Source organism: Setaria italica, chromosome IX (genome assembly GCF_000263155.2).
Source record: "Setaria italica strain Yugu1 chromosome IX, Setaria_italica_v2.0, whole genome shotgun sequence".
Classification (NCBI taxonomy): Eukaryota; Viridiplantae; Streptophyta; class Magnoliopsida; order Poales; family Poaceae; genus Setaria; species Setaria italica.
Genome location: NC_028458.1, coordinates 49,567,125 through 49,592,861, shown reverse-complemented (window position 1 = coordinate 49,592,861; position 25,737 = coordinate 49,567,125). Strand labels below are relative to the sequence as shown.

Here is a 25,737-nt window from a genome sequence, read left to right as displayed (position 1 = left end):
ACACTCACAACATACAATCGCCCCCTACGAACGTACGCATGTAACCCTACCTCTATGAGCACCTCCGAGAGACTCAACCAGCAGATTCTCGAGATTGACGAAGTCACCATTGGTGCTTCGCTATCGACGGGTATATCACCTACCACTGAAAGGACATTGCGGTTAAATTATGAAATAAATCTCTTCATGTGCCATGTCTTATATCTGACTTATGCCGGTGCTAACACGATAAATGCAATCTTCTCTAAGCTGTTTTGTTGCAAATGTTTTTTCCTGCTCGTCTCGGTCGCGAAATCCACCCCATTATCTATAAACTTAGGCCAAACTTCCCGAGTCAAGATTTTTCAAATGCTTTGTTTATCATGTTACAATTATGTTTTAGGTAAAAATAGCAAAACTCGGTGCGAGCGAGTTAAAATAATCTATTGTCACCTTTTTCTTTTAGAGGAATATCAAAAGGTGTTGGGATTATACTTTGGAAATATCCAACATCGGTAAACACTAAATTGATAAAAACATACTAAGTAGCGTGTGCATATTAAGATGGCTTTTTGCAACATAATTGATTTGGGAGTCGCATTAAAAAAAGAGAGACTTCTGTCAAACCTCAAAAGCCAAGCTAGATATTGGCTTGTTTTTTTTAAAAAAATTTCCAAATAAAAGAATTCGAGTGAGGATGGGCACCACAAGTGATAATCGATTACGAACTGAGCACTAGCTAGCTAGATTTCTTACGACGGAAACTATCAATTCTAGCTTGAGTTCTTTACTCGGCACGTTTGTTTATATTTTTCTAAATTTAGTTTACGAATTAACGAAGCGACATGCATCGATATTGAGCCGCTTGTGACAAAGTTCTACTAGCACAATCGTAAACGTAGGATTTGCGTACATGTATTCATAGAGGTGGGTGCGTATGCGCGTACGTAAGTGTCCGTATGTACAGTGATTCTGAAAAAAATGATTATCCATTGTATTAGCAGCGGGCGGTGGTGCTTGACCGCCATGGCTGCGTCGCCGCCGTCACGACGACTGATGCGCCACGGCAGTGTTGACTATATAAGCCCTCGCCTGTCCCGTGCCGTGCCTCACTGTGCCACTCGTTGCAGACGCCCATGCCCTCGATCGCCGCAGCCGCGATGGCGGCAACGCCGACCGGTGAGGAACCCCTCGATTTCTTCCTGCAACCGCTGTTCCTCCACGGCGTGAGTGCCGCGGCCCACCTCATCCTCGCGGTCACCGTCGTGGGGCGCTTCCTCTTCCGCCGCCTCCCCATCTTCGCCGACCGCGCCAAGGACAGTGACGTGGGGGGAGAAGCCGGCCGCGGCGTAGTCGGGTTCCGGTGCTACGCAGTCGCAGTCTGCACCACGTGGGCTCTGGCGGCGTTCCAGCTCGTCCTGGCTGCGTACTCGTGGTATGCGGACGCTGGCGCCGGCTGGTCTCGCGACGCGATCGCGGAACGGGGGGACGCGGCGGCGCGCGCGGTGGCGTGGCTGCTGCTCGCCGCGTACCTGCAGTTTGGCGTCGGCCGGCGGCGGCATCAGGAGCGGTTCCCCGCGCCGCTCAGACTCTGGTGGGCGCTCTTCATGCTGCTCTCCGTCGTCGCCGCCGGCGTCCACGCGGCGGCGCGCCTCGACGGGCTCCTCGTGCCCGGTCGGTCGTGGGCGCACGACGCCGTCTCTGTTGTTGCAGCAGTGGTTCTACTCTCAGCCGGGTTCCTTGGAAGGAGGGATCGACGCGGCGGCCATTCTTCCGAGGAGCCTCTGCTAATCGGCGCGCACGAGGCGGCTGATGAGAACAGCAGCAGCGCCACCGACACATCCTTGCTCACTGGCGCCGGCTTTCTCAGCGTGCTCACCTTCTCGTGGATGGCGCCCCTGCTCGCCGTCGGCCACGCGAAGACCCTCGTCCTGGACGACGTCCCGGGCCTCGAACCCGGCGACAGCGTTGCTGGCCTGCTCTCCCGGTTCAAGGCGAACCTCGAGGCGCTCACCGGCGACGGCGACAGCTCCGGCCGGAACGTCGTCACGGCGTTCAAGCTCACCAAAGCCCTGGTGCGCACCGTGTGGTGGCACGTCGCGGTGACCGCGTTCTACGCGCTGGTCTACAACGTCGCCACCTACGTCGGCCCGTACCTCATAGACTCCCTGGTGCAGTACCTCAACGGCGACGAGAGGTACGCGAGCCAGGGGCAGCTCCTCGTCCTCGTCTTCATCGTCGCCAAGGTGCTCGAGTGCCTGTCGCAGCGGCACTGGTTCTTCCGCTTACAGCAGGCCGGGATGCGCGCGCGGTCGGCGCTCGTCGCCGTCGTGTACCAGAAGAGCCTCGCGCTTTCCGGCCAATCGAGGCGGAGCCGCACCAACGGGGAGATGATCAACATCGTCAGCGTCGACGCCGACCGCGTCGACGCCTTCGCGTGGTACATGCACGAGATCTGGCTGCTGCCGCTGCAAGTAGGCATGGCGATGTTCATCCTCTACTCCACCCTCGGGCTCGCCTCGCTCGCGGCGCTCGGCGCCACCGTGGTCATCATGCTTGCCAACGTGCCCCCGGGAAATATGCAGGAGAAGTTCCAGGAGAAGCTGATGGACAGCAAGGACGTCAGGATGAAGGCGACGTCCGAGATCCTGCACAACATGAGGATTCTGAAGCTGCAGGGGTGGGAGATGAGATTCTTGTCCAAGATCATCGAGTTGAGGAAGACGGAGACCAACTGGCTAAAGAAGTACCTCTACACATCGGCCACGGTGACCTTCGTGTTCTGGGGGACCCCGACCTTTGTTGCTGTGGTGACCTTTGGAGCTTGCATGCTCATGGGGATCCCGTTGGAGTCAGGGAAGGTGCTGTCTGCATTGGCCACATTCCGGGTGCTGCAGGAACCGATATATGGCCTTCCTGACTTTGTCCAAATGTTGATTAAGACCAAGGTGTCCCTTGACAGGATAGCATCATTCCTGTGCCTCGAGGAGCTGCCGAGTGATGCTGTGCAGAGGCTGCCAAGTGGTAGGTCTGACTTTGCAATCAACATCAATAATGGGTGCTTCTCCTGGGAAGCCTCACCTGAAGTCACAACGCTGAAGGACCTCAACTTCAAAGTTAGGCCAGGCATGCGTGTTGCAGTTTGTGGAACAGTTGGCTCTGGCAAATCGAGCTTGCTATCTTGCATTCTTGGTGAGATTCCAAAGTTGTCTGGAGAGGTTCAGATCTGTGGGACGACAGCATATGTCAGTCAGTCGGCATGGATACAGAGCGGCAAAATTCAGGAGAATATACTGTTTGGAAAGGAGATGAACAAAGAGAAGTATGACAGAGTCCTTGAGTCATGCTCTCTGAAGAAAGACTTGGAGATCTTGCCATTTGGTGACCAGACGATCATCGGCGAGCGAGGCATCAACCTTAGTGGCGGGCAGAAGCAAAGGATTCAGATAGCCCGTGCTTTGTATCAGGATGCTGACATCTATTTGTTCGATGATCCATTCAGTGCAGTTGATGCGCATACAGGATCCCACCTTTTTAAGGTACATGGTTTATTGGTTTGTTCTGATTCAGCCTCAACATTTATACTTGTTCCATAGAAGTTTTAGAACACATTGCTAAATTCGTACCTTTTTATTTTGCAGGAATGCTTGCTTGGTGATTTGGCTTCAAAAACAGTGGTTTATGTCACTCATCAGATTGAATTCCTACCTTCTGCAGATCTCATTCTTGTGAGAACTTCTTGGTAAAATTTTCATGTATAATTAATGCCAAAAATTGTATGACTCTTCATGCGGATCTTGTAATGTAGGTCATGAAAGATGGGAGAATAGCACAAGCAGGAAAGTACGACGAGATACTGGGTTCAGGGGAAGAGTTCATGGAGCTAGTTGTTGCTCACAAGGATGCTCTAACGACATTGGACGCGATTGATGCCATGAATGGTGGAGGCAATGTGTCCTCCTCTTGCAGTGGCACAGCAAAGCTGAAGCTATCAAGATCACTGTCATCATCTGAGAAGAAAGAAAAAGCCAACGAAGACGAAGGCAATGCTCAGAGTCGGCAGCTGGTGCAGGAAGAAGAAACGAAGAAAGGCAGCGTGGGGTTCTGGGTCTACTGGAATTACCTCACCGTAGCTTATAGGGGAGCTCTTGTACCATTTGTGTTGCTAGCGCAGATACTTTTTCAAGTACTTCAAATTGCAAGCAATTACTGGATGGCTTGGGCAGCTCCCGTGTCGAAGGATGTGGAGCCTCCAGTGAGCATGTCAACACTGCTCTATGTCTATGTCGCATTGTCTCTTGGAAGCTCATGGTGCGTCCTCGTAAGATCGCTGTTCCTTGCAACAGCTGCATACAAGACAGCGACTTTGTTATTCAACAAGATGCATATGTCCATATTCAGAGCTCCTATGTCTTTCTTTGATTCCACTCCGAGTGGGCGCATCTTGAATAGGGCAAGCCATCTTCATCAGATCAAATCTCATAAGTTCAATTTATTTGCTTGGAGTATGCAGGCTTCAACTGATCAAAGCTTGTTGGAATTTGCAGGCTTCAACTGATCAAAGCGAAGTGGACACCAACATTGCTGACCAGATGGGCTCTGTGGCATTTTCCATCATTCAGCTTGTTGGAATTGTAGTGGTGATGTCTCAGGTCGCATGGCAGGTCTTTGTTCTTTTCATTCCTGTATTTGCTGCATGTGTCTGGTATCAGGTACCTTCCACCCACTCTTATCCTCTTGCATGTAAAGGTGCAGGGTCACCGATATCTCATTATACTTGCCTTTTTGCAGAGATATTACATTGATACAGCCAGGGAGCTGCAAAGGCTAGTAGGAGTTTGCAAAGCTCCTATCATACAACATTTTGCAGAATCAATAACAGGATTAACTACCATTAGAAGTTTCGGCAAGGAAAATCAGTTTGTAGCAACTAATAGCCATCTAATAGATGCCTACTCTCAACCAAGATTCTACAACATGGGGGCAAGGTATTGGCTTTGCTTCCGTCTGGATGCATTGTCAGCTCTTATATTTGCCTTCTCTTTGATATTTTTGATCAATCTGCCCACCGGTCTTATCAATCCAGGTATTCTGCTCATTCTGAACAAATTTATAGCTCTACTGAATGGATGGTGGTAAATTAGTTAGGAATTTTCTCCGAGTTTGTAACTAACATTACACCCAACTTTCAGGTATTGCTGGTCTTGCTATCACATATGGGCTTAATCTGAACATGCTGCAAGCCAGGGTTGTCTGGGGTATGTGCAATTTGGAGAATAAGATTATATCAGTAGAGAGAATTCTGCAATATATAAGCATTCCTGCAGAGCCCCCGCTTTACATGTCAGGAGATAAGTTGACTCATAACTGGCCATCTGATGGAGAAATTCAGCTCTACAATCTCCATGTAAATCCCTCATCCTTGTTGGCGTCATGCTCTTTCCTTTTCTTTTATTTTTTCAGCACTAGAGTAGTGTTCTGAGAATTAAGTCTGATGCAAAACAATAGATAAAATCTGTGCTTCGTTATGCTCTGAAGATCATTCGTCAACACATTTGAAGAAGCCAAAGGGTCATATGAATTACCAATTAAAAGAGCAAAGGAATTATGTTAGGTGGACGGCGTTCATAATTTTTCGGTCTGATGCAGGTGAAATATGCCCCACAACTGCCGTTTGTTCTGAAGGGCCTTACAGTCACTTTTCCTGGGGGCATGAAGACAGGTATTGTTGGAAGAACAGGAAGTGGCAAATCAACCCTCATTCAGGCCATTTTCCGTATTGTGGACCCTACTATTGGACAGATAATAATAGATGGCGTCGATATTTGCACCATTGGACTGCATGATCTGAGATCCAGACTGAGCATCATCCCACAAGAGCCAACGATGTTTGAGGGAACTGTTAGAAGTAACCTCGATCCTCTTGGGGAGTACACTGATAATCAAATCTGGGAGGTAGTTTTACTTTTTACACACTCCCTTTCTTGAAAGTTCTAACACTTTTCGCACGTCGATCATAGCTAAGTTGTAACATCAATATGTTTATTTTTCTCAAAAAGAAAGAAAATATCTGAAATATCTATCTGTTACTATTTCAGGCCTTGGATTGTTGTCAGCTAGGGGACGAAGTTAGGAAGAAGGAGCTGAAGCTTGATTCACCAGGTCTGATATAGCTGCATTGAGTCATGCAGTTCAAAGCTACTAGATCTTTTTTCTCACCCTGTACCTTTCACAATTTTTTTCGTAGTACTAGTTTTACCAAAATGCAAGAATTGAGGCACATGGTACTTGTTCTTCTTATGAAATCCTCTTGACTTGGATTGCAGTGATAGAGAATGGTGAGAACTGGAGTGTAGGCCAGCGTCAGCTTGTCTGTCTTGGTAGGGTAATTCTGAAACGGAGTAAGATCCTTGTTCTGGATGAAGCCACTGCTTCGGTGGATACTGCAACTGACAACTTGATCCAGAAAACGCTTAGGCAGCAGTTTTTGGAGACGACAGTCATCACCATTGCGCACAGAATTACTTCAGTTCTTGACAGTGACATGGTGCTCCTTCTTAACAACGGTTAGCGCCACTAGCAGAAGTAATTACCGAATTTGAAGCGTTGAGCCCTCTGTTGTGATGATGCTGTGCTATTGTTTTCAGGTGTAGCCATTGAGCACGACACGCCAACCAAATTGCTGGAGGACAAGTCGTCTCTGTTCTCAAAGCTCGTTTCAGAATATACAATGAGGTCCACTGCATACATAGATGACGAGTGAAGATTCAGTGCTTCTTTTGGCCACTCTGTCAAGGCAGGCTGAGTTGTTGAAAATATAAAAAATTTACTAGATCGCATTACGTTCAAGAACAAACAGGGACAGTGTTACCAGAACTGACATATACTGGTCATGATTATAGTAACTTATGTTACCAGAGTTGCTCTCCCTTGGCAAGCATTTGCTCACTGTGACCTTTAAGGAGGGTTTACTAAGTGTCAGTCAGCAGAGCACCGCCAAGTTTCTCAGGCTGTTCTGTCAGCAAATGAGTACTATCATCTCAGTACAATGAGCAAAATAGATGGATTTGCTTGTTGTGCTCTCATTTGTTAAAGCTGACACCATTCCGGAAACGTAGAGAGAAAAATAGAATGACACAAGAACTAACAAAATGTAGTACACCAAAGTAGTAGGTACTGTTATATCTATGTCCATTACCATTTGTGGAAAAGCAAAATCTCTATTCTGGGATTTTTTCCATAGATTGTTTCCTTTCTTAGAATTCCAAGGAACCCTTCTAATTTCAGTGTACCTCACCAATACGCTATTAAGGGAAGAGGTCAAGCTGATGGGTAAGCACTAATAAACAGATAAAGTAAAATCTGAGCATAAACCACTGCCATGTATGGTATGCACTTATGCTTTATTCAACATCATAAGCAACCAACATGAAGGGTAGAATGCCAATAGGGCCAATTTCAGGGCTGGGAAAGCAAAATTTAGTGTAAAAAAGTGAGAAGATAGTGTTACCAGCTCCAATAGCATAGACATTCTTGAGGCCGCCCACCACCTCATGAGTGACAAGATCACTGTTGTCCCAGACAACGAAATATGGCTGCCTCAAAACCTCAGCAAGAGGATTCCTCACCTAATAAAGACCAAGAAACTGACACACGCAACATCAATGCAGATATACATGCTACAAGCTTAATCAGAGATGATTGGTAGCATGGAAAAACTCAATGCCAACAAGCCTTCGTTTATATTCTACTCATGTTCAGGACTAATAAGGTCATGGTTTCCAAACGAGAGACGGCGGTAAAGTGGATGGTTTGTGCCATCTCAATCATTTTGCAAAGAGGACTCATTGTTTCATCTAAAAAAGACTTGGAAAATGTCTCTTGCTTGGAGTTTTCTGCAGATTTCGTAAGTGTCAATTACATCACAATCAGCAATTTCAAGCAATTAGAACTTAGAATGGCACACACCTTTATAGAAGGATTCTGTAAAGCCTCTTCAGCACCGCCCGCCGCGATGCGGCGCCGTGTCGAGCGCGTGACTCTTTCTCGGTTCGGATGTGGCGACGGCGAACGGAGTGCTTGCTTTTCTTGCTGCCGGAGAGCTGGTTTGTGCTAGGGCTCCAATGGGGATGGATCTTCGCGCTTCCGGCTGCAAAGATGTTGGGGGGGCCGGCGGCGTCGCCGGCTGGAATGGAAGGCCGCGAGGTACGCCGGAGCACGGGCAGACAAAACAGGGGATTATCTGTAAATATTCAAAATTAGGGGGGTATTTGTAAATAATCGGATCGCCAATATTGATCGCGATCCAAATCAGGGGATATTTGTAAATAATCGGATCACGATTATTAATCGCGATCCAATCTAGGGGGCTATATGAAAATATTCAGGGGCTACCTGTAAACATTCGGGCCGGCGACATGGCCGACGGCGATGTCGCGCTGCCGCCGGTGACCTCCGCTAGACCCGCCGCCATGGCCCCGTGCGAGCCTCCGACGAGTTCCCGCGCGCATCCGCGGACTCCCGCTCCCCTCGCGCGCCGCTGACGGCCCTCTCTCCTCCAGGGATGCCGCGGTGACCTGAGACCGACGAACCTACAGCCCGGTGCTGCGGCGCCCGTGCGCGGACGGCGGCGGCGCTGGCGCGGGGTGGCATTGCAGAACCGGAGCGGAAAGGCACAAGCTTCTAAAGGTCTGGTCGGCCGACGGCCGGTGGTTCTCGCGGCTGCGCCCGGTCTGCATTGCTTGTTCTAATGCTACAGGTTGCAGAATGCATCCGCACATACGGTACTCCTGTTAGGCTGTTACCCTGTTAGAGACTAGCAGAGAGCAAACGCGATACAGAACACGCGATACAGAACACAAGCCTTTTTATCAGTATTCTGTAAAGCCTCTTCAGGATGGGGCATGGTTCAGCCGGAGCAACCTGCTTGTTTTCTTCCGGATGCTGCACACTTTAAGCTGGTTTGACTAAGTGGCTCAAAAAATACACCAACGGCAGAGATACCCTGTCCAATGGAATGATATAACGAATTAACGATCGTGGTGAAACACACCATGTTAGGGACGGTTGCAAAACTCAGGGTTGTCAAATATCCAGGAAGCTTTGACATTTTCTGTGATCTTTGCCTTTCAACATTTGTCAAAGAGATTCTCAGAACAAAAATGGAGCACAATAAAAAAACATCGTTATAATATTACAAGAATCATTCCCTTTCCCTTGATGCTATCCCCTACCGCCGCGGTGGGGTGGGTGGGGCTCCCCCTACCGCCGCTTGGACTATGGAACTCCTTTGAGCCCCTCCCTGATTTTTAGGAAGAAAGAAGGAGAGGGAGCCCCTCCTAAACTCAGGGCCGCATCCGCCACTGCATGTCACGACTCAACTATCCCTTAGCAAGCATTTGCCCATACCATGCATTGGACCTTTTAGGAGAGTTACATGAGCGTCATTACTGAAAGAGCGAACTTCGTTCTGACTATTACGTGCCTGACGGCTGACTATTCAAATTCATTCATAGATGTTGTAGCAAAATATTTGCTGGGTGGAACCGTGGAAGTACATCTGAATGAAATGGCACAAGTGTTTGCAACTTTGCATTCTGGAGAGCAAAACATATTGACATTACTCAACAGACAAGTTATTGATCTCATCCTAATTATTCTTGTGGAAAGCCTGTCAACAGACCAATAATATACATCCTTCAGCTTATTCCTATGTGCAGCCGTTTAGTGAGCTGGAAATAAGCAGATTTGGTGCTTCCTTTCATCATCCTTCATCTGTTCATCAGAACACCGAGGTGAAAACCTTATATCTGCAGAAGAAATCATAACTCCGTCAGAGAGAAACAAAGAAACGCAAGAAGTGTAGCTATTGCTACAAGTCAGCTATCACCACTGACCGACAAGTCGACAACACATGCAGGAAGTATCTCAAATGGCCGTATAAAAGTTAATTCATACACAAAACTTCTTCTTTGTGAGAGCAAGTAGGACTTGAGGGTCCTGCTTTTCTGTGTATACGCGTCAATCTTGTTCAGGTTCTGCGGTACATTGTTCTGGTGTCAGGACACCCTGTCAAAATAAGCTGAAGAAAATGTCATTTCAAGTACCTCAATGAATTTCCGTAAATGAACTCCCCCTTTTGTGATGCCATAATTCTTTATGCCAGCAAAAAAAAATATAACTAGCAGGAGGGGCAAAAATGATTTCTGCAAATTTACCAGACTGAATTGGCCTAGGAAAAAGGGGCCATCATCAAATTTTGACAGGGAGCTGTCTATTTTGTCCAGAGCAGCAACTGACCTTCAAAAACGCTTGACAAATGAGGATCCAGTATATGCACAATCATTACTGCAACAGAAATCTAATAAGAATAATTAAATATTTTTAGTTCTTGCCAGCTTCAGCAGTCACGGGCCCCTTGGGCCTCAGTCTGTCGAGCTTTGCCCTGTTGAAAGTATCTGAATATCTCAATAGTCCTTCTACAAACTTTTTCTTTTGAAAGATCGTTCTTCTACAAACTTTAGCTTTTCAGGATCCTGAGATAACCAATTGGATTGCCAACCTAAGAAGAGCAAACTGCTACATCATGCGGTGAAGTACAGTTACGATGAACTCACATCGGTAATCAATTTGGAGCCGTCAAAGTTGCTATCTATGTATTTGATCAGATCCAAGCTCTTTCCTATGATCTTCTTCTTGTGCTCCATGGATGGCACCTGTCAGGAAGAATTCGCGGTTAAATAGGAATCCCAGTTAAATATGTCAGGGTTTTAAACAGAATTTGCAAGTAAGTTTTGATATCTTCTGCAATTTTTGCAGCCTCGAACATTCTTCAATGAGACGCTTAGCATTTTGTTTTTCCCAACGGGGATCCCCACCTACTCAATATATTGATCGGGAGAGCGGAAGCTCATTACAAAGACATACTCCTGCATACCAGGAGGAGATTGCAAGGCGAGAGACACAGAGAGAGGTTTCACAGCCTAGCATGCAGGAGATAGATGCTTAGCATTGGAAGGACAGAAAGATAAAACATTGTTATGAGGTTAACCTGAATCATCCCCTTTCCCTTGGCAATCATTACCAAGCATTGAGACCTTTTAGGAGAATTCCATAGGTGTCAGCAAGCATAGGACGAGCAAGTTTCTCAGGTTGTTAATGAATTTCATCTCTGACGTTTAATGAGGAAAAATAATGACACAAGAACCCATAAAAGGTAGTGAACTGATGTATCATTTACAAAATCCTAATTTCCAATAAGATGCTCTATCCTTGAAAAATGAAGCAAGAAAATCTCCTCAGCATTTCATTCTGGGTGGTTACACAATATCTACTGATTCAATGATCTCTTGTACAGCATGACCCTGAAAGAAGCATAAATAATTCCTCACCTAATAAAGCCCGTGAAACTCAGACGCATGCAGCATCAATGTAGATATACATGCTACAAGCATAGTCAGAGATGATCAGTAGCATGGAAAACTCAATATCAACAAGCTTTCGTTTATTCTACTCGTATTCAGGACTAATAAGGTAATGGTTTACGAACAAGAGATGGCCAGTAGAGTGGATGGTTTGTGCCATCTCAACCATTTCGCAAAGAGGACTCCTCATTCTTTCACTAAAAAGACTCGGAGAATGATCTTGCTTGGAGTTCCCAGCAGATTTCTATAAGTGGCAATTATACCACAATCAGCAATTCAATAGAATGCCCAAGTGAGAGGAAGTGAATTTTTCAGTTGAACTGCAGTCCTCAAGTACACTGCACATAGTTCAGTTAAGCGGGAAGAATCAGCCAGAATGGTGATGCAGAGAGAACAAACCTTTTCACCAGGATTATGTAAAGCCTCTTCAGCATCGCCCGCCGCCATGCCCGGCGGCGTGATCTCAACTGCTCGAGCGCCCGACTCTTTCTCGGTTCGGATGTGGCGACGGCGAAGGGAGCGTTTCCTTTTCTTGCTGCCGGAGAGCCGGTTCTTGCTGGAGCTCCAGTGGGGATGGATCTTCGCGCTTCCGCCTGCAACAGATGTTGGGGAGGACGGCGGCGTCGCGGGCTGGAAGTGGAACGAAGGTCGCGAGGAGCCGAGGACGACGGCGTAATGACGAGCCAACGAGTTAGAGCGGCAAAACAGGGTAATATCTGTACATTTGGTTGGCACTTAAGGAGCGGCTGTGGACGGCTGATAGAAGACATCGACATGAGTTACAAGGAAACGCGGAGTGTGCATTCTGTGAATAGGAGCTAGAAACGGCAGAGCACTTGCTAGATGTTTGCTCTTACACAAAGGAGGTTTGGCACATCATCTCGACAGTGCTGCACATACAGAACACCACCTCGCTGCCTGAAACCTCCTTAACGGACTACTGGGTGCATAAGCGGCGAGCTATGAGCAGATCACTAAGAAAAGGGATGGACTCCTTGTTTATGTTGATCTCCTGGACAATTTGGAAACAGCGCAACGACAGAAACTTTGATAGAGCCCCCAAAAAAAATCCTCTGCAACTAACTGAGCTAATCCGAGAACAACCTGCTGATTGGTGCGCGGCAGGAGCCAAACACTTAGCAATGTTCCAATGGCCGCGGCAACAGCAGGACGACGCTGAAGCAACGGTACCTTAGTGGTTTCTTACCCTGACCTTTGTGTTTAAACGGATGTAAATAAGTTGCCATGTAAGCTCAAACTACATTTCAAAACCGTGTGCGTGAGCCCGGTAGACCCGCGTTGTAACAATTCTACTCATTCTTCTTAATACAAAGGTACGCAGCTCTCCGGCGTATTCTCGAAAAAAAGGATAATATCTGTAAATATTCCAAATCAGGGAGGTATTTGTAAATAATAAGGGGGTATTCGTAAATAAATCGCGATCCACATTAGGAGGTACTTGTAAATAATCGGATCGTGATTATTATTACGATCGGGGGTATTTGTAAATAATCGGATCGCGATTATTAATCGCGATCTACTGGGGCCTATCTGAAAAACATTCAAGGGCCTACCTGTAAACATTCGGGCCGGCGACATGGCAGCCGGCGAGGTCGCGCTGCCGCCGGTGACCTCCGCTCGCCATGGCCCTGCGCGAGCCTCCGACGAGTTCCCGCGCGCCTCCGCTGACTCCCGCTTCCGCGCGGTGGCCTGAGACTGACGAACCTACAGCCCGGCACTGCGGCGCCTGCCCGCGGACGGCGGTGGCGTTTGTCATCGCTATCCCTAGCATTGCAGAGTGGATAGGGAAGACGCTGCTCCTCGTCGCATGAGCGAGAGGGAAGACTTGGCGGTTGGCCAACGGCCGGTGGTGCGCGCGCGTCGCGGCTGCGCACACGGGCTGCTTTGCTTGTTGTAATGGTCGGTTTCGACAATTCAGGTAATATCACCCCCTTCGTTCTGAATCTTACGTGCCCGCCGGCTGAATATTCACATTCAGAGATGTCGTAACACAATATTTTTTTTCGACCAATATCGGGGGGAAGATCCCCACCTACTGCTTATATTGATGAAGCAAGGTGGCAAATGATGCAAAGGTTGATCCTGGCATTCCAGGCCGAGATTACAAAGAGCTCAGTCAAGCGACGAGCTAAAGGGAGAGATTACAAAATCGAGGTGAGAAATTCTCGCCAAGCATGCACGAGAGGCTTTAGGCGTCCGTAGCGACACGCCCAGTACTCTTGATCCCGGCAAGTTCGTCTGATAACGTCGGTAGGAGTTGACGTCTGCTGGTCGAAGATGAGGGCGTTCCGGGCCTTCCAAAGTTGCCAAAGAAGAGGCAACATCACATCCATGCGAACTGGGGGAGCTCCACTCCCATCACCCACGGGGTTGCCAGGTTCTCTCCCTGAACCGAGATGCCAACCCTGTTCCAACACTCCAATCGCGACAGGGCACGCCGAGAAAATATGCTCTGCGGTTTCAGAGACACCATGGCACAGTTCACAGTACGATTCTTCCAAGGACCTGATATTTTTGTGGTGGAGGGGAGCTCTGGTATTTCTACCAAAGTGAAGGAGCCAGCCGGAGAAGTTGACTTTCGTTGGAAGCTTGGTTTTCCAGAGGCGATAGGTAGGCACCACTGCTAGAGAAAGCCTTATCATTGGAGAGAAATCGGCGGTCAGGAGTAGCATGGAGGGTGACAGAGAGGAGGCCTACCAACTCTGACCGAATAACACAATATTTGGTGGGTGGAACTACATCTAACCGAATAAAATTGTAGAAGTGTTTGCAATATTTGCATTCTGGAGAACAAAACAAATCGACATCACTCAACAGATAAGTTATCGATCTCGTCCTAATCATTCTTATGCAAACAGTCAAGAATATAGCCATTTAGTGAGCTGAAAACAAGCAGATTCGGTGCTTCGTCTCATCATCCTTTATCTGTTCATCAGACTACCAAGGTGAAAACCTTATATCTGCAGAAAAAAATCATAACTCCGTCAGAAACGCAAGTGTTGCTATTGCTACAGGTCAGGTATCACCACTGACCGACAACACATGCTGGTAGAATCTCAGATAAAGATGGCCGTATAGACTAGGCGGCGTTTGGTTCCTTTGCTTATTTTTAGCACGTGTCACATCGAATGTTTAGATACTCATAGACTATTTACAAAACTCATTACATAAGTAGAGGCTAAACGGCGAGACGAATATATTAAGCCTAATTAATCCATAATTAGCAAATGTTTACTGTAGCAACACATTGTCAAATCATGGACTAATTATGTTTAATAGATTCGTCTCGCCGTTTAACCTCCACTTATGTAATGGGTTTTGTAAATAGTCTACGTTTACTACTCCTAATTAGTATCTAAATATTTGATGTGACGGGTGCTAAAAATAAGTAACCGGAACCAAACCAGGCCGCATTGTGGCACTTCTTTGTGAGAGCAAGCAGCACTTAAGGGTCCTGCTTTGTCTGTGTATACGCATCAATCTTGTTCAGTTCCTGCGGTACATTGTTCTGGTGTCAGGACACCCTGTCAAAATAAGCTGATGAAAATATTATTTCAAGTACCTCAATGAATACCCGTATATGAACTCTCCCTTGTGTGATGTCATAATTCTTTATGCCAGCAAAAAAATCTGAAATCCGTCGATGAATGGTAAATATGCAATGTCCACCTGTTCCAAAAACTCAAACACCATTAGTATTTTGATTTTTTTTTAAAATAACTAGCATGAGGGGCCAAAAATGGTTTCTGCAAATGTACCAGACTGAATTGGCCTAGGAAGAAAAGGCCATCATCAAATTTTGACAGGGAGTTATCTATTTTGTCCAGAGCAGCAACTGATCACCATAAGTGCTTGACAAATGGGGATCCAGTATATGCACAACCATAACTACAACAAAAACATAATAGGAATAATTAAATATTTTTAGTTCTTGCCAGCTTCAGCAGTCACAGGCCCCTTGGATCTCAGTTCGTCGAGCATTGCCCTGTTGAAAGCATCTGAATATCCCAACAGTTCTTCTGCAAACCTTTGCTTTCGAGGATCCTGAGATAACCAGTTGGATTACCAACCTAAGAAGAGCAAGCTACTCCATCTTGCGGTGAAGTACAGTTACGATGAACTCACATCAGTGATCAGTTTATGGCCGTCGAAGTTGCTATCTATGTACTTGATCTGATCCAAGCTTCCTCCTATGATCTTTTTGTTGTCCTCCAAGGATGGCACCTGTCAGGAAGAATTACAAGTGGTAAGGATCTCAATTTTCATTACCGTGCATAACTACATGGATCTGGACTCCAGCCACACCTGGTTCTTGGGGTAAACCCTCTTGTACCATGCAGGCTTATCTGCCATGTCCAAGGGGACTAGCTTGATCTCCTCCTGCAAACCCTAGTGCCCCAAAGCAAATAATCGAAAATTCAAAAGCATGTACAGACGGACCAAAACTAGCTCAAGAAGACTGGACACGATCAGCAATACCTTGTGATCCATGCCCGTTGCGCGTAAGGGCAAACGTACGACATGTACAATCTGTAGTTCCAGATCTAAGCAGATGTCAGCTAGGTAAAGTGCAGTCAGAGACGCATCGAAAACTACCGTAAGTATTGAACACGCATAATTGCAGATGCAGTCTGTGGCCTAAAATATTTGGTCATATGTTAAACTTCAGAGAGCAAAGCAATAATCGACCTGGTTGTGCCATCGTCGAGAGGTGGCTGCTCACAAGCAGATGTCAAGGTAGGAGGAAGTGCTTCCATACCACAAATCAGCTACATTCACAGAAAAAAAAGAAGACAATGATGCTATGCCACTTCGTATCATATCCAGCTGTGTCAATACATGATCATCAAAAAAGAGTAAGAAAAAAAAACTGTCAAGAACCTGTTATAGCCGGGGATAGAAAAGGTAAAAAAAAGGATGCAGTTTTCAAGTGAAAAATCTGGTGCCATCAGCAAGGCCAGTCAGAGCTTAAAGGGAAGACGAAAGCGATTCTGCTCGAGCGTCAGCAGTGACGAGCAGCGGCAAGACGGGTTAGTGGTAAACTGGTAATGGCTGAGCCGCTGAGGCCATGTCTTTGTCTCTTTGATGTGGCATGTCGCAATATGAACGGCACATGAGTTGGAGTTCGGAGGCGATTAGTATTATTCAACGCTAAACACCTTTCCGCTCTTCACGAATCCTGCGAGATTATTAACTGATAACGAAATGTGCAAGCCTTGCAGGCTTACACGAAGATCTCCATGGATGGATGGACGGTCCCTTTGTTGCTTATATCAGAGCTCGCCGGCGTTCTCAACTGCCACGGCGAGCTTGTTCTCAGGTGGACACACGCGAACTAGAGGTGGAAGAACGCATACAAACTGTGCTGCAATGTGGCAGCTTTCTGACTCTTGTATTGCAAATAAATAGCCTAACAAACAAACTAAGCCGTGGCCATTAACATCCACGACGTCGCGCACTCCACACGCCTGAAACGGCCGGCGCCATCCCCCCGGCCAAGCAAGTGTAGTGCACCCTGGAAAATTTCCTAAAGACTCAGGCTACCTCCACAAGAACACAGCATGTGTTAGGTGCCAACGGACGCACCCAAATGACAACGGTCGAGCTCAGCTTATTCTAACAAACTCTAACTAACCAGGAACGCATGAACGTGCATAGGATTATCTAACATTCTCCCCCTAAGACTTGCACGATTCACTTAATTTCGACGACTCCAATCTTGCCGCGCAGCTCCTGGAACATGCGCGGCCCAGCGGCTTCATCAGGATGTCAGCGAGCTGCTCCTGAGAGCTCGTGAAATCCAGCTTGAACCTCCTGTCATCCACACATTCACGGATATAATGATATTTTGTATCAATGTGCTTACTCCGATCGTGAAGGATAGGATTCGTACTCAGCGCGAGGCGGACATGTTGTCCATCTTCAGCAGAGGCGGCTGGACCTTGGTGTTGATCATGTCGCCCAACAGCCACCTGAGCCACACCGCCAGGCACACCGCACTGGCGCCGACGATGTACTCTGCTTCACATGAGGAGAGCGCCACCACCCTTTGCTTCTGGGATTGCTAAGACTATGGCATGTCACCGAGGAAGAAGATGATGCCGGTGGTGCTCTTCCTGTCGTCGACATCTTCCCCCAAATCACCGTCGCTGTACCCGTTGAGGTAGAGCTCGCCGTCGCCGTGCTTGGAGTAGATGATGCCGTAGTCGATCGTGCCGGAGACGTAGCAGAGCATATGCTTGACGCCACCAGATGCTCCTGCTGCGGCCGCTCCATGTACCTGCTCACGTACCCAATGGCAAACGCGACGTCCGACCGGGTGTGAACCAAGTAGCACAGGCTGCCCACCAAGCTGCGGTACTGTGTCGTGTTGACCTTCAGTGTGCCGCTGTTCTTGGTCAGCATGAGGCGTGGCTCCATTGGCGTCTGGCAGGGGTTGCAACCCTCTAGACCTACCTTCTCCAGCAGCTTCCTTGCGTACGCGGTACGCCGCCTGGCAGAGTGTGACGGTGCCCTTGATCTGCTTGACTTTGATGCCGAGGTAGAACGACAACAGCCCCAAGTCGCTCATACGGAACAGGCAACGCATCTCATCCTTGAATGCACCAATCTCCTTCGCGCTCGCCCCGGTGATGATGAGATCGTTGACGTAGACTCCCACGACCACGCGTGACGCTTCCTCGCCGCGGGTGTATAGGCCGTGCTCATTGGCGCACCTTGTGAACCCCAGATCTCGTAGGCTGCTGTCCAGCTTCACGTTCCAGGCACGAGGCACTTGCAGGAGCCCGTACAACACCTTCCTCAGTCGGAGCACCTTCCCCTCATGCCCAGCTGGAATGAAACCTGGTGGTTGATGGACATACACCTCCTCGTCGAGCTCGCCATTGAGAAACATGAACTTGACATCCATGTGATGCACAAGCCACCCCTGCTGCACCGCCACGGCGAGCAACATCCGCACAGACTCCACTCTTGCCACCAGCGCAAACACCTCCTCAAAATCAATACCTTGTTGCTGGACGTACCCTTTGGCGATGAGATGGGCCTTGTGCTTGGCGATGGAGCCATTCTTGTTGCGTTTCACCTTGAACACCCACTTCAGTCCAATTGGGTGGTGGCCGGAGGGGAGATCCGACAGGTACCAGGTGTTGTTCTGCTCGATCGACGCCATCTCCTCGAGCATCGCCTTGCGCCAGCACTCCTTGCTGCGTGCTTCCTCGAACATGACCGGTTCGTCGCTGATGGCGAGTAGCAGGTCGTCGCCTAGAACGTGCTCGGCCTAGCCTGGTGGACTAGTCGGCCCGAGCACATTGTCCACCGTCCTGAAGCGAAAGGGAACGTTGCTGTCGTGGTCGTCGTCCACATCCAGCTCCCTACTTGGCGGTGAGGCGAATTCAATCGCCAGCGTTGGTGGCGATGGCGTGCGCGGTTCTGACTAACTCGTGGGAGTCGCCGCAGGCGTCGCGGGCATTGGTGGTGGAGAATTGGATGCCCCATGGTGCACTACTGGCGCCGCGTCGGATGCCCTTGTGCCACCGTGGATCTCCATCGACACCTGCTCGACGTGGAACGGTTCTATGCCCGTGTTGTCGATGTCGCCACCGCCCATGCTTCAGTCCCATGCCTTGGACTCATTAAACACCGCATCGCGTGAGATCACGACATGCTCGGTGCTTGGGTTGTAGAACCTGTACGCCTTGGAGCCCGGCTCATACCCGATGAATACCATCACAGTACTGCGATCGTCGAGCTTACAAAGATGGCCCGCCGTGTTCTTGACATGCACGACGTAGCCGAAGGTGCGGAAGAAGTGGACTGTCGACTTGCTCCCGTGCCACACCTTGTACGGGGTCTGCTCTGGAACACTTCTCGTTGGCGCGCGATTGAGGATGAAGATGGCCGTCGTGATCGCCTCCCGCCAGAACCATCCGAGAATGTTCATGGCCTTTAGCATGCTCCTGGCCTTTCCCAGAATTGTCTGGTTGCACCGCTCCACAACCCCATTCTGCTGGGGCGACAGGGCGTGTATGGCGCGGTGAGGTGGCGCTGGATTCCTTGCTCCACGCAGTACTCCGCAAACGCCCGCATCGTGAATTCTCCGCCGCGATCAGTGCGCAGCGTCCCCAGCTTCCCCCCTGCTTCCACCTCCAGGCGGGCTTGCAGTCGCTTGATCGCCATGGCTGCCTCATCCTTGGCCGCCAGCAGGATGAGCCACATATAGCGGCTCTTGTTGTCTACGGTGAGGAGGAAGAGCTCCTTGCCACCGAGTGTTGGGGGAGTAATCAGACCGCAAAGGTCCGTGTGATCAGCTCCAGATGGGCCGATGCCCGGTACGTACTCGATGCCGGGAACGGGAGTCTCCTCTGCTTGTCGGCGAGACAGCTCTCGCAGACCTACTCAACGTGCTCGATTTGCGGAAGCCCTCGCACCATCTCTGCCTTGGACAGCTTCTTGAGCCCCTGGAACCTAAGGTGGTCGTACCTGGCATGCCATTGCCAGGCCGCCTCTCTGCTCCGCACGGTGAGACACACTGGCTTGTCGATTTTGAGGGTGATGACGTAGAGTTGGCTCGGTGAGCATGGTACCTTCACCAGTAGTCGCCGCCGTGGATCCGAGATCCGAAAGAATCTACCCTCCAGCAGGATCTTGTAGCCGTCCTCCTCAAATTGCCCGAGGCTGACGATGTTGGCCATTGGCTTAGGGATGTGGTAGATGCCGCTCAGCTCCTGGTGCTCCCCATTCTTGAAGGTGAAGAGCAGGGTTCCACGTCCCTCGATGCCGACCACAGAGCCATCGCTAAAACGGACGGTCCCACGGATCCCCGTGTCGAGCTCGGCGAAGGTGGAGCGCACCCCCGTCATGTGGTTCATGGTGCCGGTGTTGAGGATCCATCTCGCGTGGTCACCGTTACCGTCAAGCTGGACAAAGAGCTTGTCCTCCTCGAGGTGGATCAAGGAGGAGTCTGGCGGCACCGCGGTCTTGGCCAGAGTCGGGGAAGTGGTGGATGAGGCGTTGACTGTTGCCGTTGCCACCAGGAGTGTGGGCTCGTGCGCATCCTCAACTTGGGCCGCATCGGCCGCCTCGTACCTCTTCTTCTTGCGACATTCGCAGCCCAGTGGCCCCTTTTTCCGCAGTAGCGACACTTGTCTCTGTCATCATCGTCTTCGACAACATTGCCGTTGTTGCTCCCACCGCCGTCGCCCCTTGGCAGCCTAGAGCTGCCACCACGAGCACCGCGCCTGCGCCCACGACCTCCATGATTGTCCAACGAAGATCCCTTGGCGTGCCCTGAGGATCCCTCACTGGACAGCTGCATCCGCGCCGCCACACGCGCGATCACCTCGTCCTCGGTGAGGTTCAGCTTGGCGATGGAGCTAGATCCACCGCCAAGGTCATGGCGCTCCTCCGCAAACTTCTCGCCCAATCAACTCCTCGACCGACACCTCACTCAAGTCAAGAAGCGTCTCAATGGACATGGCAATTTGAGAGTACCTTGCCAGGTGTCGGGGATAGATCCCCAGTACCCACACGGAAAGAAAAAGACGGATTCCTACAAGAATTCCTCTGTAATCCTACTAGGACTCATACCATATAATCCTGCTAAAACTCCCACCTTATAACCGACTAGCAATCTTGCCTCCTGGAGTATATAAAGGAGGGCAGGGGTCCCTAGATCGGCAGCTGAGATAACAGAGGACCAAATCCTTATACCTCAACACCCAAGCGCAGGGCGCAATATACAACACCCTAAACAGGACGTAGGGTATTACGCTACTCTGGCAGCTCGAACTTGTATAAATAAATTCATATCTTGTGTCCTCGCTTTTACCTTCAAGTTCTAGGTCTGGTGATTCCCCACCAACCAATCTACTATCTCGGGTATCCCTTCGATAGGTTGTCGGTATAAAACACCGAAATCTGGCGCACCAGTTAGGGGTGATCGTCGAGATTATTGGACGAGCTTGAAGGACCTCATCTTCAAAATCAATCTACTCAACAAAAAATAAGTCGTCGAGTTTCAATTCAAAGCGAATCGCCGATTTGACGACAAGCCATGAAAAATAATCGGATCATGCCCAATTCCATCAACAGAAGACGCGAGCTCCTTTCAAGTTGAATCCGACATGTTTCGGATGACAACTTCGAATCGAATCCATACAGCATCCCGCGTATCAACTAGCATGTGAATATTTTTGAAGACGGTGTTGGTCAATCGATTCCAAAATGGAACAGATCACTAGTCTGAGACAGAAAGGGAAAAAGTTCATAGCTACACGTGCCTCCAGAAACATGCAGGCCAACGCCGCTGATCCTTTGGGAGTTCAAAGCAATTTACCTACGGGCACCCTAAGGAAGGCACCAGGAAGCTTCAAGATTTTTTTCACTCAATGTACACGGAAGATGCGAGCATTACTACACCAACTTCCGGCGGCATCGACTCACCGACGACTACTTCAACAACTCTTCTCAACTAGAGAACAAGTCGAAAATGGTCTACTTCGACTACTCTTATCGATTAGAGAACTAGTCGAAAACGGTCTACTGCGACTACTCTTCTCTACTAGAAAACTAGTCAAGGACAGGCGACTACTCGTCTCGACTAGAAAACTAGTCGAGGGCGACTACTTCGACTATTCATCTCGACTAGAAAATTAGTCGGGGCAGACTTCACACCGTCGACAACTAGTCAGAATCGACTCCGACTAGTCAACTTCATCAATAAACCGTCACGACTTCATCGACAATCACTGTAGCTTCGACATTAATCGCCTACGAATCAAGCTAAGTCACTTTTTTAATAATTATTTTTTCTCTAGCTTGTTTCAGCATGATTGGCCAATGTGTCGACTACTTATTTGTGTACATGTCTCGACGGTAATTACCCTCCAGAGCTACACTTTATCAACTATTTCTGGGGCATGTTGACCGACAGCCACATACCAAATTACGGAGGCTACGACCACGGGTTTGACACTAAGTTGTGGAGGCACCGCCACGGGTTTGGTACATCGAATTTTAGAGGCAATAGCCCCAAATTTGATGCGCTAAATGGTGGAGGCTCACAATGGCTACACCCTAAGGAGGCACAAATCTTACGCGCACTACACGTGCTCTATTCGCTAGAGGGCAGCAAACTCTTACGCGTAATCGTGCAGTCTCTTTTGTCGAAATACCGACTACTCATTTATGTTTTCTCTTAAGGTCACTAATCTCCTCGAGCAGACCATGCTTTAATTCGTAAAAGTCTCGGATCATCTGTCATGCCTAAATACTAGCACACATACGCGAGACAAAGATCTCAGCTGTGCAAACGGCAGTGCCCTACACATACAAGAGACAAAGATCTCGCCACGCCGTGGCTATGGCTAAACAAACACCGAGAGCCTAAACGCAACAAGCTAACTACTCGGGAGAAATATGGCTGAAATAAGAGCATGACACACAACATTTTATGTTGATCACTGAATAAATTTCAGTAATTTTCAATATTCTACAAATATGCTACATAATATATGCATCTCTTCTTTCAAGTCAAGCTTCGGTGATGACACTTCAGGCCGCTAAGCGTACCTCCAAAGGCACAGCTAGTTTCCAAACTCGGGGGCTAAGCGTCAATTACTACTCGGAATATCTCCAATGGCTTAGCTAGCTTCCAAGCTCGGGGGCTAAGCGCCAATAACTACTCGATGTGGTTACACAACTCAAATGGCGCAGAAGCTCGGGGGCTGGACGTTGGAAAACTACTCGGATGATGACTTGCGTGAAGATTCAAGATCCTTGAATTGATTATTCAATCATTTCAAGGCTTGAATAATCAATTCAAGGCTCGAGGGCTGATAAGCTACACCCAATAATTGATTTTTTTCAAGTTGAAAGAAGAAAATTCAAAATTTTGTTGACCCTCAGCCTAATTCTACGATTCAATCTAAGACTCAGGGGCTACTCCATATAGAGTGCGACTTTCGCCGCCCTCCATATATGAAGATTACATAATCAAGACGATCAAAGGTTTTGAGCACACCATAGTCTTATGGCAGCTTTGAGAAACTTTGAAGATTCAGCCAGATAAAGTATTCGAAGACTACCAAAATTACTCTGCGAGGATCTTAAAAGTACTTGAAGACTGCTGCATTCGATTACGTAGCGCTCGGAGGCTTGTCGAGGATAGATCTCCAGTACCCACAAGGAAGGAAGAAGGCGGATTCCTACTAAAATTCCTCTGTAATCCTACTAGGACTCATACCATGTAATCCTACTAGGACTTCCACCTTGTAACCGACTAGTAATCCTGCCTCCTGGAGTATATAAAGGAGGGCAGGGTCCCTAAATCGGCAGCTTAGATAATAGAGGACCAAATCCTTATACCTCAACACCGAAGCGCAGGGAGCAATATACAACACCCCAAACAGGACGTAGTGTATTACGCTACGCTGGCGGTCCAAACCTGTCTAAATCTGTATCTTGTGTCCTCGCTTTTACCTTCAAGTTCTAGGTTCAGCGATTCCCCACCAACCAATCTACTACCTCGGGTACCCCCTCAATAGGTTGCTGGTATAAAACACCGACACCAGGAGAGCCTGCAGGAACTTGCAGACGATCTCCTCTTCGGTGCACCTATTGTTGAGGACCGCTAGCTAGTGAGCAATGTTGTTGATGCAGACGCCGAATTCGTCCACCGTCTCACCGTCGCGGAACTTGAGCGTGTCAAACTCCCGTCGGAGCGTGTTCGCCTTCGCCTTGCGCACCCGCACCACGCCAACGAACATCATCTTGATCGCGTCCCACGCGATCTTGGCGGCCGCCTTGCTCGCGATGGAGCCATCATCTCCGCCGGCATGCCTTGGCGATCACCTCCAGTGCCATGCGATCCTTGACGTAGTCGTTCGTGCCGAGGCTCACCACGATCCAGAGACTGCGCGCCTGCAACATCACGCACATAAGCGCCACCCAGTCGTAGTAGTTTGTCTTGGTGAGCGCCGGGAACGAGCCGCCGTTGCTTATCTCCTTCGTGACGCGATGGATAACGAGCTCGCGGTCCGTGCTGCTGCTACTGCCATTGTTATCGTTGCTGCCGCTCCCTGATGGGGAGCGGCGATGCTAAGCGATGGCACGGCATGAGTGCCCACTCAATTGCACGGTGGCGATCCCAGACCCTAAAGGCTCAGATGCTAATTGTTAGAGCTCGCCGTGGCAGCTTTTCTGTGCTGCAATGCGGCAGCTTTTCTGACCGTTGTATTGCAAATAAATAGCCTAACAAACAAACTAAGTCGTGGCCATTAACATCCACGACGTCGCGCACTCCACGCGCCATCCCCCCGGCCAAGCAAGTGTAGTGCGTCCTGAAAAACTTCCTAAAAACTCGGGCTACCTCCGCACGAATGCAGCATGCGTTAGGTGCCAACGGACGCGCCCAGATGACAACAATCGGACTCAGCTTATTCTATCAAACTCTAACTAACCAGGAACGTGTAAACGTGCATAGGATTATCTAACGGTTTGCGCCGTTGGTCGTAGTAGACTTTGGGCAACTGAAATCGTAATGCTGTAAGCCTGTAACGATGAAATCATTTCCTTATAACGGGTGGAAAACAAGAAGTGATGCAGGAAGTTCTCAAAATTTCCAGGTTGCCGATCCTTAGCAGAACTGAACAAATTAATCCTCAAAACATTTTTCAAGATTGTCTTAACAATCGCTCAATTGAGCAATTTTTTCTCCTTGGAATTCATTGGCTTTCCTTATCATCTTGAATCTTCTCGGTCTTTAATTCAATGCTAATCAATATGACGTGATGGCGTTGGCTAAGGACCGGTGCAGTGTGGATTGGCCACGATGGCGGGGCAAAACTGATGTTCCAGATGAATTTTGATGGGCCAAGTCTCGCAGTAGCTTAAACTTCTACCCTTTTATTTTAGAGAAAAAAAAGGGTAGTACTGCTTTTTTATTTGTAGCAAAGAACTGGCATCCAAACTAGTTGTTTACTTGTATCCTGTGTACCAGCATATTTTCGTTCTAAATTGAAGATATTCGACACATTTAAGGGAATGAGATGTTTGACGCAACTATAATGATACAGAATCTGCTTAATTAGAGAAGGTGCTCAAAAAGCCAATTTTGTATATTTAGTTTATTTTGACTTACAGATTATTAAAGCTTCTCCTTTTTATGTACAGAAACAGAGAAACAACTTGTGTCAAACACGGGCCAAGTATGTTAATGATCCATTTTCAGAGATTGTTCTTTCCACTCACTTGTGATTTCCTTTGCTGATCAATACTTTCCATCGTTACTAGACTACAAGAATACCACAGGGAG

The 25,737-nt window shown here is 48.5% G+C and overlaps 1 protein-coding gene, 1 long non-coding RNA gene and 1 pseudogene across 2 annotated transcripts; 1 reads left to right on the top strand and 2 right to left on the bottom strand.

Annotated features, from left to right (window-relative positions):
- The first annotated feature begins 1,054 nt into the window (after positions 1 to 1,054).
- LOC101783367 (ABC transporter C family member 3) lies at positions 1,055 to 6,908 on the top strand. The gene is made up of 10 exons (XM_004984733.3): positions 1,055 to 3,518; positions 3,621 to 3,707; positions 3,788 to 4,432; positions 4,527 to 4,691; positions 4,771 to 5,065; positions 5,172 to 5,386; positions 5,629 to 5,934; positions 6,078 to 6,141; positions 6,306 to 6,545; positions 6,627 to 6,908. The coding sequence occupies exons 1-10, from the start codon at positions 1,116 to 1,118 to the stop codon at positions 6,740 to 6,742; spliced, it is 4,536 nt and encodes a 1,511-aa protein (XP_004984790.1). The 5' UTR covers positions 1,055 to 1,115; the 3' UTR covers positions 6,743 to 6,908.
- A 445-nt stretch (positions 6,909 to 7,353) lies between these two features.
- Positions 7,354 to 8,721, bottom strand: LOC101786468. Its single transcript, XR_002675861.1, has 3 exons — positions 8,374 to 8,721; positions 7,948 to 8,221; positions 7,354 to 7,625 (listed from the first exon to the last, which is right to left on the bottom strand). It is a non-coding gene; the product is annotated as an uncharacterized LOC101786468 (long non-coding RNA).
- A 6,057-nt stretch (positions 8,722 to 14,778) lies between these two features.
- On the bottom strand, positions 14,779 to 16,183 carry LOC101786064 (annotated as a pseudogene).
- Between the last annotated feature and the right edge of the window lie 9,554 nt (positions 16,184 to 25,737).

Bases quoted from the DNA above. Each gene is read 5' to 3' on its own strand.
- LOC101783367 (XM_004984733.3), top strand. From the start codon at position 1,116: ATGCCCTCGATCGCCGCAGCCGCGATGGCGGCAACGCCGACCGGTGAG. The intron at 5,935-6,077 runs GTAGTTTTACTT...TTACTATTTCAG, and splicing joins CTGATAATCAAATCTGGGAG to GCCTTGGATTGTTGTCAGCT. The intron at 6,142-6,305 runs GTCTGATATAGC...CTTGGATTGCAG, and splicing joins GCTGAAGCTTGATTCACCAG to TGATAGAGAATGGTGAGAAC.